Source organism: Apostichopus japonicus, chromosome 23 (assembly GCF_037975245.1).
Source record: "Apostichopus japonicus isolate 1M-3 chromosome 23, ASM3797524v1, whole genome shotgun sequence".
Lineage (NCBI taxonomy): Eukaryota > Metazoa > Echinodermata > Holothuroidea > Aspidochirotida > Stichopodidae > Apostichopus > Apostichopus japonicus.
In genome coordinates this window covers 17,110,363-17,127,036 of record NC_092583.1, presented here as the reverse complement: position 1 = coordinate 17,127,036, position 16,674 = coordinate 17,110,363, and the positions used below count along the sequence as shown (strand labels likewise).

Sequence of the window (16,674 nt, the reverse complement as noted above, 5' to 3'; positions counted from 1 at the left end):
GTCTTGAGATAGCAACAGAATAATCCACCCATTTCTAAATTTACGTTTTATTTCAGATAATTATCTGATCATAAATAAAAACCGGGTAGTTATACTGTGCGGTTGGACTTCAACTACAGCTTCGCTATTATTCCAACCAAGCTTGCAGCGCTACAATATACTTTAAACCATTCTTTAGTTATACCCGTCTGAAACAATGCAGGGCCTGAGTCCGAAGACCCCAAAACATCGTCATCCGTGCAGGTTGAGTGCCGAAGTTGCAAATTTCATCTTGGTCGCGAAAGCTAGCTGCTAGTTTCGTCCGAGGCGCCAACTGTGCCGATTGTTGCCAGAGCAACCGGTTTGATCACCAATCCGGTAGCAATTTATGTCCCATTCCGCCACTGATCTATCGTATATCTACCCCCCCCCCCCCACATCGTCCCCGTTGCAACGACCAAGGGCGTAGGAACCGGGGGGCGGAAGTATCATTCCGCCCCCCCGGTTCGCAAGTCAGAAAACCCCTTTTTCATTTCCAAATGAGAAAAAAAATCTCATTCGGAGCACCAAATTGCATCTAAGGCCAGGTGAAAATACAAAATTAAGTTTACAAAATGGAGTGGGTGTTGAAGTGTGCTATATTGCACCAAATTGCATCTGAGGCCACCTGGAAATGCAAAAAATTCCAAAGGGGAGGGGGACACCCCCTCCCCTTAGACCCCTCCCCCAGGCCGGCCATCAGTCTTCAGCCCCCCCCCCCCCCCCCACTCAAAAGTACCTTCCTACGCCACTGGCAACGACCATCAAAATAGTAGAGGTAAAATTAAAAGTTGATCCAATAATAACTAATGTAGCTATCAATCGATTGCTGGCAGTATAAATATAATATGGTATAAGTTACAAGCCTGCATTACGCAGATCATGCAGTTAGTTATATACGGGACTAGGTAAATAACACCTCCCTGGTTAATTGTATAACACATCATGGGCCAAGTGGACTTGTTTTCAACAAAAGGGATTTTAAGAGAGGTACTTTGGATAGTTATACATTCACTAAAGAATGTAAATACTCTGACAGCGGAGTTACACTGAAATACTATGTGATTTATTACAGCACTGAGACCATAACGTTGTAGCCATGGTAGGCCTCTTTAATCCATGCTTATCACCATATTGCCTATAACGTACATTAGTAAGGATTTGCTAGCTAAGTCAGAAAAAACACCGAGCCTGAACTAAAACAGGTCAAAATCACCCTTCTTATTTGAATTTCAAATGAAAGTCTTTTCCATGAACTTGGCTTGGGCAGAAAGGGGTTTTACAGTTTTTTGTATGTAAATTACTACATACTGGATAGAAGTAGTAAATTTTCGTGCGATATAAGGGAAAATCTTCATGGATGCATGCGGTAAAACGGTATAAATATTTATACCTTTAATCATGTATGCTTAGAGAGAGAGTGTTTCTTTCGTTTTCACTCTGCATACCACTAAGTTACACGTTGCACTTTTTCCCGCCAAAATGCTCTAGACCAATCATATCGTGCAATGATTACAACTGCGCTTGTACATTATTGCCTATAATCGATTGCTGTGCAATATGACAAACTGCGCAAGTACAAATGACAAGGTGTTGCACGAAATTGGTGACAAACTGCGCGTATTCTAATGACTAAGCAGTCGATATTGCCATAATAAAGACAAAGGAAGTTCCAACGTGTTCGTCCTAATGCTCACTCGTTATGCTTCTGTATATAGACTATTATTGGGTTGTCTCATTAAATATAAAGCATTAGTAAAGAGTTGCATCCTGATAACATATTTTATCACGAGCATGTAAGATTTTTTGGGGGAAATTTTATGAATATGTTTGGCAACAACATAGAGAATGACATCACTTTGGTATATAAAAAATAAAGTAAAATATTTTTTTTTGCACAGAGGAATATGTATGTGGATTACAGAAAAAATGTGCTACTAAGACGTCATAACTGAATCCCAATGTGAGTAATTTCCTGCAGTACTGAAGGAAGGGTTCATTACTCGGCTGTAGTATTTATGTCGTCTCTACATTTGTCGTGTTGTCTAGAGCCTGCACTCCGGTTTATCCCTTTAAATGCGATACGTCTGCCCAGCTACAGCATTGTTGGTTAAGATCTGTCATTTTATTTTATTTTCAATTTATTTCAAAGATACTTACGACTCGACACACTCGTATCTAATCATTGTACCTACTCAAGCAAGTCACGTGCGGCATAAATATGACGCGAAGCAAACAAAAAGACTAAAAGAAATCGGAAGTGATAACCTCTCTCGATTCTGTACCATATCACTTTCATCCCTTGTGAACCGAGATGAAGATGGGGTTTTTTTCTTGATGTTGGAGAAGGTGAAATTGCTCTTGAAGTTGCATTCACTATACTTTACTTCATCTGAGAGTGAGTATAGCCTTGGAGAGTAGATATGAACAGAAAGAGATAGATTGCCGGGAAAGAAATGAAGAGTATTGATTTTCAAATTGAATGAATAATCTAGAGAGTTTGTTCTCCTGACTATACTCGAACGAAAGATAGATACTAAAATATATATAACCAACTGAATGTAGCTTCTCAATATTCACATATGCCTACATATAATAATTTGCCCGATAACATTCTGTTCAATGACACTATAGTAGTGCGACAGAAACTCGTTGACTTGTGCTTCTGTCTTATCTTATGGTAATTTGATTTACCCTGTAGGAGCAAGAAGAGTTATTCTTAATTTTGGTTTTCTTTTGTTTAGACCATTTATATCTAATATATATAGTAGCCCCTGCACGGCAATCAGGAATTTGTTTAATCTATCCTCTATGTGTTTATATATATTAAACTAACTGAGCTCTGAACGTCTTATTAAACCTTTATTGATTTCTATGAAGTTTGATTGTTAAAGAATAGAAGTTTTTCTTATCATAACTCGAGAGACATTAACAGGGATGTGCTCACGCCGGGCGGCTGCGCCCGGCACTTCTGAATGTCACCCAACATATATAACAACCACTACCTTACATATTTACTCCCGGCACTATATTTTATGATTAATGAAATTTTGGCGAGTGACTCTTGGACTAGTCAAACCCCAATATTAGCGAGCCTATATATCATTGCAAATATATCACAGAGTGATGAAAGCAGTACCCCGCCGAACTTGAAGCAAGTAAACTGATTTTTGTCAATGACAAACAATTTCAATTGGGAATTAACTGTGTAAAATGGTTCGCTATCTGCACAGTGTACGTGCATCATATATGGGAATTTTTCATATGCGGAGGTTGTTCACGAACTTCACGAAGCATTCCCTCCATTTGTAAACATACAGCAAAAACATCATTTAAAAACTAATATAACAATTAATCACAGGGAAGGGGTGGGCTTGAGAAGTAAGTAATGTGTATTATAAGCATTCATAAACATGTTCTGTTCATGTCATTTCTTCACCAATTAAGAAAGTTTGTTGATCATCGATATCATGACGGCTTGGTTATGCGCAGGCATCATCCCCGAAAAGTCCTGCCAATAACTATCCAAGATTTTTTAAATTTTATTTCGTTACATCGCAGAACTGGTATATATATATATTTATATATATATATATATATATATATATATATATATATATATATATATATATATATATATATATATAGTGATATTGTAGACACTCCATCACATAACAGTTATCACAAATTCATACCTGTATACAAAGAAGTAATCTAGAAACCTTTGCCCTTTTCTTTTTCGTTTCCTTGCGCTGACGGTGGTAAAATCGAATATTGTAAAGGTGGCAATAAAGTATTTCTTTATGGGGGAGCGTTTCATTTATTGTACGAAAAAGTCAGACCGGTGAAGTTTCCGATTGCTCGGGGGCTTAAACTGTATTTCTTTTTGAAGTTTCAGAGGTATTTGTCTTCTTCTTGATGTGAAGCCATAGCAAGGCAGATATGACACACTCATCCCGGGGTGTGGGGGGGGGGTTAACTCGAAGACATGCCGAGTAACAATTATCTGAATTTCATAGTGAGTTCTTAAGCATATATAATTTGCATATATCTTATTAGTTGATGCATAGAAAAGTGTTACTTTATTAAGCATAAATTAACACCGAACAGGCTTATAGGGTTATACAGCGTACACGGAAAAGAATATGTGCTTCTTGAAAGTACGGAAGCGTGTACGATCCGGTTCACACACAATTTGGAATAAAGGTTTTCGTTAGATAAATTAAGGTAAGACACAAAGTAACGGCCAGTTTTAAACATATTATATACTGTTAAGTTACACGTATTGGAAAGTCATGCATCCACCTGACCCTTCATAACTAACTACACATTAAGCAGAACACAGAAATGCATAGGTTATAAAGACTTTTATTTGTGACAAGTTCATATAACCTGATACAGGTTTCCATATAGTAACTCTGTAAAGGCTGGAATACTGTCTGTCTTAAACACTGACAAATGTTAATAGCATCTTAAACAAATGACACATGTAGAAGTGTGTAGAGTCGTGGTCTAATTTTGACCGTATTTGTGCAAGAACCACTAACAAGCATTAAAAGGAATTCTTCGCATGCAGCGTATATACCTGCAGCTACAACAATGAAAAACTGATCTCTTAACTTCATTTAATCACGTATTATATGACTCATTTCCATTGACAGAATATATGCGTATACAGCATAACCGTTAATACGCATAACCTACGCGGGTGAAATCTCAAACAGTCTATATTGTATATAGCGTTATACACACCTGACGATGATCACACAGTCGCAGTCTCGATGCAAGGGGACTACAGGGGTTGAGAGCGGAGCAGTCGGTTTGCTTGTTTGGTCTTTCGTGTTCATCTTCTTTCTTGGATGAATTATGTAAACATTATTATATACCTTGATATGCTATCCTCATATATGGTGGAGGTCAAAGGTATCCCACGAGACCACTAAACCTCAAAAAGTAGACACCTTTGTAAACACCGGATCTCAAGAAGGGAATATATCTTCAAGAATCTCCGATAAAATTTTAACTAGTTAAGTCATCGAAACGCCAATGCATGTTTGCATTGCTAGTTTTCATCCAAGTTTTTGAGCAACTCAAATATTATTTATCGATCTTGTGCCGTTTTTTTCACTCATCTTAACTTACTTATGCATCACATCAGCGCATGCTAACGGCGACAATACGTCTTGACAATCCTCAGCAATGTTGTCTTTAGTTTCGTGACTATCCCAGGGCGCCCTCAAAAGATCCGTCGGTTATTACATTATTCGGTCAGTGATGACTTAAAGAGAACCCGAGTTGATATATCGAGGACTGTAGTGAGTATTAAATTAACAAATGGTTAAAGCAAACACTAGAACACATTAGTCATTCTGTTTGGTTTGGAATGAGAATATCACACGGGAAGATCACATATACATACATACATACATACATACATCTCTATCCATGGATTATTCTTCGTCAAATTCAGTTAAATTAAAGCGGTGTATTGGCCTTTTCTTTTATTTTTTATTACTGGTAAACGTTGTTGGTTCCGCACCATGCGACACTCATATCCATTCATAACATAGTTTATTGATGAGTTATATTTATTTCAAAAAATGAATAAAAACAAAAAAACGTGGGAAAAAGGAGAAGACTGCCCTCTTTTTGTGGTCTTTTCCGCGCAAATATGAAATTTCAATCAGTGCAATTTACAGTCAAGGAATCTGACAAGTTGGTTGCTATGTGCGGTGTGACCAATCAAACATGGCCTTCTCTCCATGCATGTACACCGACGTGGCGATATGTAAACCTTATCATGTACTTTAGTGTCACTCGAATGGATAATTACAAGAAAAATGAGTTGAAGTTCAAGAATGAATTTATCAATCAATTTGAAAAGAGAGGTTTAATGTCAAATGACGTTTTATTCAAGTTCATGTTACAGTGGTGTACTAGAAGGTCATTAAAGTACTCGTTGTACCCAAATTAATTACCTTGCAAGAAGCAGGAGAGGTTTCTGATAGTTCATGAGTGAATGGAAATCATATATTACATAGCAACAACCTACGCACTCATAGCATTTTGTATTTCAATATTAAAAACATGAGAAGCATCGTATTGATTTCATCTTTATTAAGGAATAGCCGTCGGTTTGAAGTTAATGTTCAATGATATTGTAGCTAAGTTGAACAGTAGGCCTATCACTTCAACTTCAAAGAATTACGTTTGCTTTTTGTGTATGAAACATCTACAAGCAGTATTGCAAATTCGAAACAGGTTCTATCATTTCACCCGTTTCTGTCTTAACGCTTATTGCAAATTGTTATAAATATGTATTATATTATTATTCATATCCATAATATGGCGTATTATAACTTTCAGATCTTGAGAAGGCGACGATCTTTAAAGTTCTGGTAGGGTATTTGGACCATCACTATTACATGGGGACTGTTACTTTAATATGATACTCTCTCTCTAACGCTCAACACCAAAATACTTAAAGGGGTCGCAAAAGGGTTTATTGATCGTAAGTACGAGAGTGATGCTACTCTCAAGTACAACTTACTGTTCAAGTGAGGAACTATGAACGTCTTTTTCTTGAAGGCGAGGACAGGAAAATGAAAAACAAAGTTTATTAAACCTTCCAGGCAATATGCACTTCACGAGCGGCCGTATAAAATCCGTATAACATTAAAATATATGTCGGAAAATGATGGAAGGAAAAGTCGCCCACTAAAAGAAAAAAAAGAAGATAATGAGGATGGAAAAGCTTCGAGTGTAAATTTGAGATGAAGAATGAAGTGTGCATAATTGTTATCTATAAGATGGCTGGTGGATGATATGTGCGTGATATAACTACATATAACCTGTATGGAGTAGTTCCGCGATGACATGGTTCGATAAGTGATGCTGTTTTTATTTAAGTTTATTTTGCTCTTTCAGGACAGATCTTTAAGAGGAAATAGACAGCGTATAATCAAGCCTATGTATGATATATGTACGATATAGAGTTAGGGTTAACTTTTTGAATGAGAAGAGGAGTTTAACAACCCACCCCCCCCCCATCCCCATCAGTCCTCCTGAAAAATCAAAGGATGGATTGACCATAATAGAGGAAGTATTTATGTCAGAACGAAGAAAATACGAGCATTTGAAACTCTTCTCACTATTCGTCCACCAAACCTCATGAATTGTTTTAATTTTTATCATAATTCAAATGAAAACAGCACAATAAGAGGCACACAATTAATTAATTTTCATTTATTAATTCCTCTTTTCATCAGTTTTGGTTTTCTTTTGTTTCTTGCAGTTATCTCAATGGAATGCTATCGATGCCCCGTATCTGTAACTAAGGAAGAATGCCAACAGAACCAATTCTTAGATCTATGTATAACTGGCTACACAACGTGCTTTACACAAGTCAAATATGCAAGTAAGTAACCTGTATATGCGAGATTATAGTCACGTGGGGTACACCATTTACCTCACAACTCCCCCGTCCCTACATCCAGGCCAAGAACGATGACATAAAGTTGATAAAGGATATAATTAAACGGACCGAATATAATTTTTCTTCTCTTACAGCTTTCCAACTATGTATATAAATATATATATATATATATTTATACATATATATAAATATATATATATATATTTATATATATATATATATATATATATATTTATACATATATATAAATATATATATATGTATGTGTGTGTGTATATATATATATAAATATATATATATATAAATATATATATATATATACATATATATAAATATATATATATATGTATGTGTGTGTGTGTATATATATATATATATATATACAGAGTTGGAATATCTGCTTAATTTGTATCCATAACCTAATTCTGTTTACACTAGTTTCGAACGCGGATGTATGTGTTTCTTTTCTTTTGGCGTACGTAGAATCAAATGGTTAGTCTGCTTTAATGCCTTCTAAGCGATGGAATGAGTCACTTTCTTTTACTAGAGTCAAGTAACGTTCGAGTCCGAGTCGAATCAGGTCATCTTCAGTTTCAGACTTCAGTTTCAGGGTTCAGACTTGAGTCAAGTCAACAGAAAAAGCGACTCGACTTGACTCGAGGTCAAATCAGTGACTTAAACTTTACAAAACTGCCGTATAGGCTAGCAAAGGTTAAGTACTCAAACTTATTTGTATTTTTCAATCCCATGAACGAGGCCGTAACTTGAAAGCCAAATTGATGGTAGTTTTAGGTTCTAAACTTCACAAAGAATCGTTACTCTGTGGCCTTTAGGTGAGGCTGTGTTTACTATAGAACCTCTACATACTTGTCCTATTTGGCGGGCCTCGGAAGTGATAAATAGTTTATAAAGTCCTGCAGCTATTTAATTAACCCACCGAGAGTGACAGAGAGAGGTCCACACCATGCGATTAATGTCCTAAATTCCAAGACACATTCACTGGTAATTCATGTCATATTTGGGTTGACGCAAAACAGTTAATGAGTACTGTGAAGTGTGGTTTGTTTACATGCCGCAAACTGTGATAAGGGTACCGAATAATGAAAGCCATACGTGCAAATAAACTAGTTGTTTCTAACACATACTATTAATCAAAACTGTGGGGAACCGTAATTGACAGAAGGAGTGAAATTTCATGCCGTTCTTTCAGAAAACCTTTCCGTTGTGAATTCAAAAGACGTGCTCGTCTTTGCTTCATCAGGCTCTATGAAGAAAAACATCACCTTGGGCATGAATTTCAAGAAAAACATGAAAATTCGACGAAGTTAAACACCAGTGAACATAATTATTGGTATGCCATGATACTGGCTTAGGTCTGTTCCATTTAACATATAAAATAGGTCTGAATTTATAGGTGGTATTTGACAGATGTCATTTGGTGAGAAAAACAACAACAATTCTTATGCAAGCGTGAAGTTTGAATATAGGTCAGTATTGAGTCGAATTAATTAAAATTAATACCCACATCACTTTAAATTGATGCAGACAAACAACTGTTTAAAAAGGGTAAAAAAATGGGATTAAATCTGATTGGATAGCATTAAATACATCTTAAAGCACAAATATAATGAAAAAATTTGTGTCTTCATGAATGAACAAAACATGAAAACAATGTCATGTCGAGTGTAACAAGGACACGTCAACTTAAGACCTAGTGTTAAGCTTAAGCACTGTTCCTTCTGTATTTAAGATGAAATATCGACGGCATATTTTTCTCAAATGTATAGAACTGTTTAATTATGAATTTTCCACAATGTGGTATTCCCAAGTCAACAAACCTAAATAACTGCATCTTCATAACAAAGTAACATAGTTCTAAACATTGGCCTTGCACCAAGAAGTAAAGCATGGGTCACCTATACGGGGGAATTCCACGAGACCGAAGGTCCGCGAGACCGAAGGTCTATACATGGTCCATCGATAGGAGTAACTAGACTTTTTCATTAGAGGGGCTTCAGGGCCGGTCAAAGAGATTGACAAGGGGGGGGGGCATGCAATATTGTTTAAAATAGGGTATCGCTATATCTAATTATTAAGTTATATTGTTTTCTAATATTTCATTTGGGGCAGCAGGGGACGGGGGGGAGTGAGACTTCTGAGAGCGACCCCCTCTGGTTACGCCACTGGTGGAGGCATAGTATCAATACAAGCCGTCCCAGCCCCCTTGCGTATAAGTCACTGGTATCCACTATGAAAAGAAATGGCTGTAAATTTTTTTATTACGCGCTTTATCAACGTAATATTACCGGTAGTAATATTTATCTTACCACTGTTATAGGGCCTTGTAATAGTTTCGGTCTCGAAGACCTTCGGTGTCGCGGACCTTTTTTTAATTTCGGTCTCGCGGACCTTCGGTCTCGTGGGCTGTAACTACGTTAACAATGTCAGGGATTTAGGCATAAATAATAAGACTACCGGCATGCTTCAAGCCGGTCCTTTTATCGATATAAAATGCGATTATTGAGCGTCAGATACGCAGACAGTGTTGTGTCAGGCATGGGAGTCAAAATTTTCAGATTTTTTGGGCAATCACCAAAATCAGACGCATCATTTGCGTTGCCCAAACTGTTTTATTTCCTTTTTGTTTTTGTTTTGTTTTTGTTAATATAGTCGGGAGTAGAGCTATACTGAACGTGACCAAGAGCTGCGTCGATGATACTTTCTGTGAGAATGAAAGATCGAAAACGGAAAATCCAAACTGTGATGTTTTGTCAGAGGATAACTACGACTGTGTATGGTGTTGCCACGAGGATAAATGCAATGAACATTCTGCTGGACACTTCTTACAGGGGGACTGCAGCGCCATCTTGATAACCATGGTGATCGCCATATCTATTCATGTTTTACAATTATTATCTTCGAGTGAAGGCAATTTACTTTCATTGCGAGACAGATGATGACGATATCAATGACGTAATGAATCCGTAGACGAAGGTGATTTTATGTAGAGAGAGGCCAAAAATGGCTACTTGATATGAATTGTTACGTAATGACGATATTAATGGGAAATCGTACACTGGACAATATCATAATTAATTTGCTGGAACAAATAATTCATCATGTATTGCATGTGTAGAAATTGAAGCAGAAAGTGACGTAATATGTTCTTACGTCACGTGACGGCATACGTCACATTACGGTTGGTGGAACCTGTTATGATTGGAACTGAACTACAAAGATGAAAACAGATTCCATGAAATGGAAGCAGAAAGTGACGTAATATGTTCTGACGTCACGTGACGGCTTATGTCACGTAACAGTGGGTGGAACTTGTGGAACATAGATGGAAATTCCACGACAGATTCCACGACAATGAAATGTTTGAAGCAACATTAGTTTGCGTATCTGAACCCACACGTGACACTTGTTTGCTTCAAGTTCACTGTTGCAAATGTTAGTATCTTGAAATGAACATACTGAATTGACTGTAAATGTTACCAACATACTAACATTATTTTAGTCGTTTATATGTGGAACAATAAAATTTACGTTTGTAGTTGTCTTCTAAATGTATCTATTTCTGATTGAACGTTTCAATAATATTTCTTGTTACCGTCACAATGCATTCAAACTTCATAAAAGGTAGGATAGCAATTCGTGCTGGTTGTTGATAACAAACACGTTTTTTTTTTCTAAATTCATGTAAATATGAACAAAGACAATGCAATGTCCGCAGGGCACCGTTTGGTAGTATTTTCTGTGAAGTGTAACAAGAACAAACCAATTGGCGTTTTGATAATCAACCGGTAAACCCTGTAGTAAGTACAAGGCCACCTGTTTACAAAGGAATATATTTATACATATATATAATCTCGAACCGCACAAATAATATTGTGAAAAACAACGTTGGCCCTATTCTGTTTTCGCTAGACATAATGAATAAGTCGCCTACCTTCATTGTTATTTTGCAGTCATTGGATATTACTGCCATAATTGGGTTCCGTCGTAAAAGGCTTGTGTCACAATAGAGTTTTTGTTCAATTAATTGGCAAAGTCATATAACAAAAACTGATGCTGCGTTTAAAAAAAATAGAATGAAACCGTTTGCACTGCAAAGATATGTTGAATACACTTCTATAGGTGTAGGACACTTCCATCGTTTCAACTATGGCGTTAGTTTATGTTTTTGACGAAAAAAATCAAAGGTCTGAGCGGAGGATCTCCCCCTGGCCTTACCTATCCCTCACCACGATAGCACACCTTTAACATGACTATACGCAAACATTTTTTGAATATTTCACCAATTGGAAACGTTTTTGACTAATGTTAAGTAAGACTGAACCAGTAATTGCTATAAATTTTGAAGTTAAATACACACGTAAGCTTTTGATTTTACTGCTTAGACTAGAATTAGAAGTGTTTTATATTATTGATGTCCAGACAGCGTTGTATGCAATGGACTACGTACCACAAAGAGGAGTGTGCATGTGTGCATGTGTGCAAGTCTACACGTGTGCAGGTGTGCAAAGGCCTGAAGTTGGCGGAGAGAGGTAAGGGAGGGGTGTAGTTAAAAGGTGAAATGTGACACTTAATATCTCCCTTAGAGAATGGTTAGCATATTTTCAACGCAATTTCGAGTAAAACCGTTTATGCAAAATGACAAACAATACTGGTACTATACTGCTATAACGTGTGTCCAATATTGAAACAGTGTTAGTATTTAAAAGATTCTGGGCTAGTGTTAAAATAGTGATGTAATTACATAACAACAATGAGCCTCATTTGCATTTATGTCACATATAAGGACTGTATAGGTACTGAAGTAAGCCTCTCCCCTATACCCTCACCACACCTCATCTTCACCTCGCCATTTCATATATTTATAACCATAACGCAACATATATAAAGTATATAGTTACTGTAGTTTATGTAATCCACTGCAACACTTATAAAGTATATAATTTACATATATAGTTTATGTAATCCACTCATTTAGTGTCTAGTCAAGATAGATTTTAAGAAAAGTTAAGATAAAGCTTGGGCACGAAAACCAAACGACTAAATTGATCCACGCCGCAACCACAGTCCCACATTTGAGCCAAACAGCACAGTCACCGGGTAGGGTATATGCTCCTTTATCCTTAAAAGAAATCCGGCAGGGCAGGGACGGCCTTCCACCCCTCCCCAATCTTCTCATTATTCTTACTATACTCTTGATGAAGCAACAAAAAAGGGGGTGGTTTTATTCACATTCCCTCTATCTTTTCCTGCAGATCAGTCTAAATTCCCCCACAGAGTTTGTCGATACCCCAAAAATTATGAAACATCCAAGTTCTGCAGGTTCTTTCGCCCAACTCGATCAGTTCACACACTCATGACTCATGTCACCTTTCGATATTATGACCTGTTTAATCACGACAAAGTTACTTCATGTGTGTATCCAGCCGTTGGACACAGAGATTACAGTAACGCCGGGTGTTGTATCACATGTACTTTTAACAGGGAATATATACCACACATACATACATACATACATACATACATACATACATAGATACAACACATTGATACAAACCACATACATACAACACAATTCACGGTTAATTCAACTTACTACATGCTTTATTCGCAGCAGGGATGTTCGCATAGTCTTATACCCTACTTCTGTGTGTATTCTTCCAGTGAACAAAATGACTAACGTTATTAACGTTAAAATGACAACTTGAATAATTTCTTTTCTCCATTTCCATGGAAACCATATCAACAAGAACAACAGCAAAACTTGATCGAGATTTTTGTTTTTTCATTGAAAGAGACATTTCTGCTAATTTGTGTAATTGTTTTTATTCTACATTCATTTAAAATTGATGTATATACATTAGCTGTAGATGAATCATGATACTTTCTTATAAGAAAATTATGAATATGCATATATTATAATTACGTCGAACAAATGCTTGTCAGACTGGATCTGCTTGTCTGTGTAGGATGTATCGATTTTTATTATTGTCAATTCAATCTTTTCTTCAAATAAATTTTCTGGTATTGTCATATATATATGTCAATCAGTTGTAAGGAAAGCTTAAATACTTATTTTTATTTTGTGTTCATTTGCTCGTATCCTTTGTTAACACTTTTGTACATATCGTTCGGTTCGATCAAGCTTTCCTTTTACGCGGAACAACTACTACGTGGGAAACTTAAATACTGTGAGGCTGCTCCAGACCTGGCAACACCAATTGTGAATTTTAATTTGTTTAGACCGAACAGTCTCTGGCATATACTGACAATTTTGAGATGGATTTTAAAATTGATAAGTTATGTCCATGTAGTAGCATATATATCCAACAATGACAAATTAATTTAAACTACAACTTAATATTGTGCTTTGCATAACAGTTTATTTCAATTACTCCTCGTTGCATAGCGATACAGACTGCAGTAAACCGCGCAACATAGGCTATACGCTAAACAACGTCTGCAGTTTAAGCTGTGACATATATTTGGAATGGTTACTTCAAATTGCTACTGCTAATACTTGTTAATTTGATTTAAATATATCTCGTGTCTAGGATATTGGATTACTTGATGACAAAATTGTGACTATTCGGCGAGCCATGGAAACTAGGTCATTTCAGTCGTATAGGAGAGTCTTGAAATTATGAGAAATGTTAAGAAATAAAGAGAAGAGATACTTTATGCCTCTCAATAGTTCAAGTGGTCCTATTCATTTATCGCTGAAGACTGAACGATTCGATAAAAACCTACGAGTGTTATGATATGATGTAACCGGGGGGGGGGGGGTGCTTTCAAGATGATCTGTGAAAGGTCGAAACGAGAACGGTTCAAGTAAACTTTCATGGAAGGCCAACAGTGCATACATAAGTGAATGCAATATAGGTCTATAATCTTTGAATCGAGCAAAACATACTTTTTCGAAGTTGGTAATGGGTACAGCCGTACTGGGATACGATGGGGAGGCGTGGGACAGGTGGAAGGGTAGAGGCATGTAAAGGTGGGAAGATTATATTTTTAATCCGCTCCACTATCTAGCGATCAAACAATTTGTTTTTAATTCCGAGTTTATTTCACCTTTTGACAATGTTGAAAGCAGAGATATTATGCAGCTTGTACCGTGTGTTTATGTAATAGCATTACAACGTTGTTTGCAATAATTTTGTCCTTTTTTTTTTGATGCCTTGTCGGAGGCAGAAGTAATCTATGTGAAATAGATGGCATGTGTGTGTAGTATGTGACATTGTGTGACAGTATGTGACACATCGAAACTCAGCAAGTTAATGGTGGATTCATCTCATACTTCGTAATGGATCCGTGTTATTGAGTAAACAAGAACCCTATCGTTGTCTGTGAAGTTCAATTGTCATTTGGGGTCAACAAAGGTCAAAATCTGAAAATATGTCAATAACATCTTTGTTGAAATTCATACATGGTACGCAGATCCAGCTTGGTGAGTACAAGAACCCTATTGAAATTGGTGGAAGTCAAAGGTCATTTGTGGTCAACGGGGTGTCAAAGTCTGCAAAACTTTTCAACTATGATAACTCCAACTTAAAGCTATAATTAATCTGTGAATTCTCCAATGCTATGATTTTCCTTTTGGTGAACATAGCATTGGTCAAATTCAGTTCAGTTTAGTTTTGTCAAGGAGCTCTATAAGTCTTCAACAAAGTCATCCAGGAAATGAAATCTGCTCCAGCAAGTTGATAGTCTTGCTTCAAGCGCACTCATATGGCAAGTCAAATGCCCAATAAATCGGGTATTTATATTTATTGGTCTTTTGGCTGGCCATTAACTAATCATCAGGAAACAAATAAACTAAAGACAACCTGAAGCGAGATCGCCGGCGAAAAGGATCTCGTATGTTTTGGAGGAAAGTTAACAGTTTCCTTAAGCCCAATCTAAACCGAGCGTTAGTAACCAAACCAGCTACCTCATTAACAGTACATTGCTCACCAAGAGAATGAAATTACCACCGGCCTATTACTACTAATGATTGGAACGTATAGCGCTTGCTAACACAAATAATAACTCCTCTCCTCGTCATGACGGCGTTAGCTATCTTATGCTTAAAAATTGCTCTTCTACTTTTTACCAGTAACGCCATTTAACTATACATTAAACATATAACTCTAATTCATTAATAACAATTATTAGAGGGATGGTTGGTAGCAGAGCTGATTTGCAAGCTCAGATTTGGTAAAAGAATATATCCTTTTATTCATACATCTATGTGTTTATATTTCACATATGAAGTAAACCATTTCGAATCAAACTTCTATACTGTGAAATCCTTACCAGTGAAATAAATGGTTGATGCCCACAAGGGGGTGATACACACAAGAGATGGAAATATCTGATCTTTTCTGGTTCTCACTTAATTATTGAACAAATTTAACTCATCACCTGCTCTACATTAATCAGATAGTTATGTGGAATTTTGAGCAAATTTTATGACAAGGAATCACAAAACCGACTGGCTTTTTGGTTATATTTTCTGATAGTAAAATATCATAATATATATGCTGTCTTATTACTCATGTTATAGTTCGTTTTCAATAGCGAAAATAAAAGAAAAGTGAACATTCCCCATTTGCTTGTCACTGTATAAATTTGTCCGGGGCGATCATTTCGTGTTGTTAAAAAAAATGGATTAACTCCCTCGTTATGTTATTCAAGTGAAGATATTTATATAGGAGGGGATCGTGGTTTTAACAATTGTAGACAAGAATTCTTCAAACAGAGACTGGCCTCAATATTGCTAGGCTTAAAATTTTAGTGTATAAAAGCATATCTCAAACCCATTGACAATTTTGGACAGCAAATCCGGATCGGACAAACTACCGTCCCCGGCGAGTTTATTCAGAAGTATCAATAAAAACGTTCTTTCTAAAAGTTCTTACTTTTGTACAAAGTTTTAAATATTGTATATTATAGTTCTTTCATTAGAAGATCTTATGCCCTTTTGAAAGGTCGCTATAGCAACTTTTGTACGAATTTTTAAATATTGTATATTATAGTTCTTTCATTAGAAAATCTTATACCCTTTTTGAAAGGTCACTATAGCAACAATCGGACAGGTGAAATAGTTGAAAATCATTTACCGTGGCGATGGTGAGCTGTACAAAGCAAACAGTATATGCAAGGGCTTATATATACAAACATATATAGTATATATTAAACCTCAAAAGTATACAGTCAAC

The 16,674-nt window shown here is 36.4% G+C and overlaps 1 protein-coding gene across 1 annotated transcript in view; it reads left to right on the top strand.

The window, feature by feature from the left end:
• The window catches only part of LOC139964588 (uncharacterized), a 36,199-nt gene extending 20,209 nt beyond the window's left edge, over positions 1-15,990 (top strand). The window contains exons 2-3 of the mRNA XM_071966302.1: positions 7,313-7,435; positions 10,124-15,990. Of these exons, the coding sequence (XP_071822403.1) occupies positions 7,313-7,435; positions 10,124-10,410 (410 nt within the window). The 3' untranslated portion in view covers positions 10,411-15,990. The remainder of the gene's footprint in view (positions 1-7,312; positions 7,436-10,123) is intronic.
• The last annotated feature ends 684 nt before the right edge of the window (positions 15,991-16,674 follow it).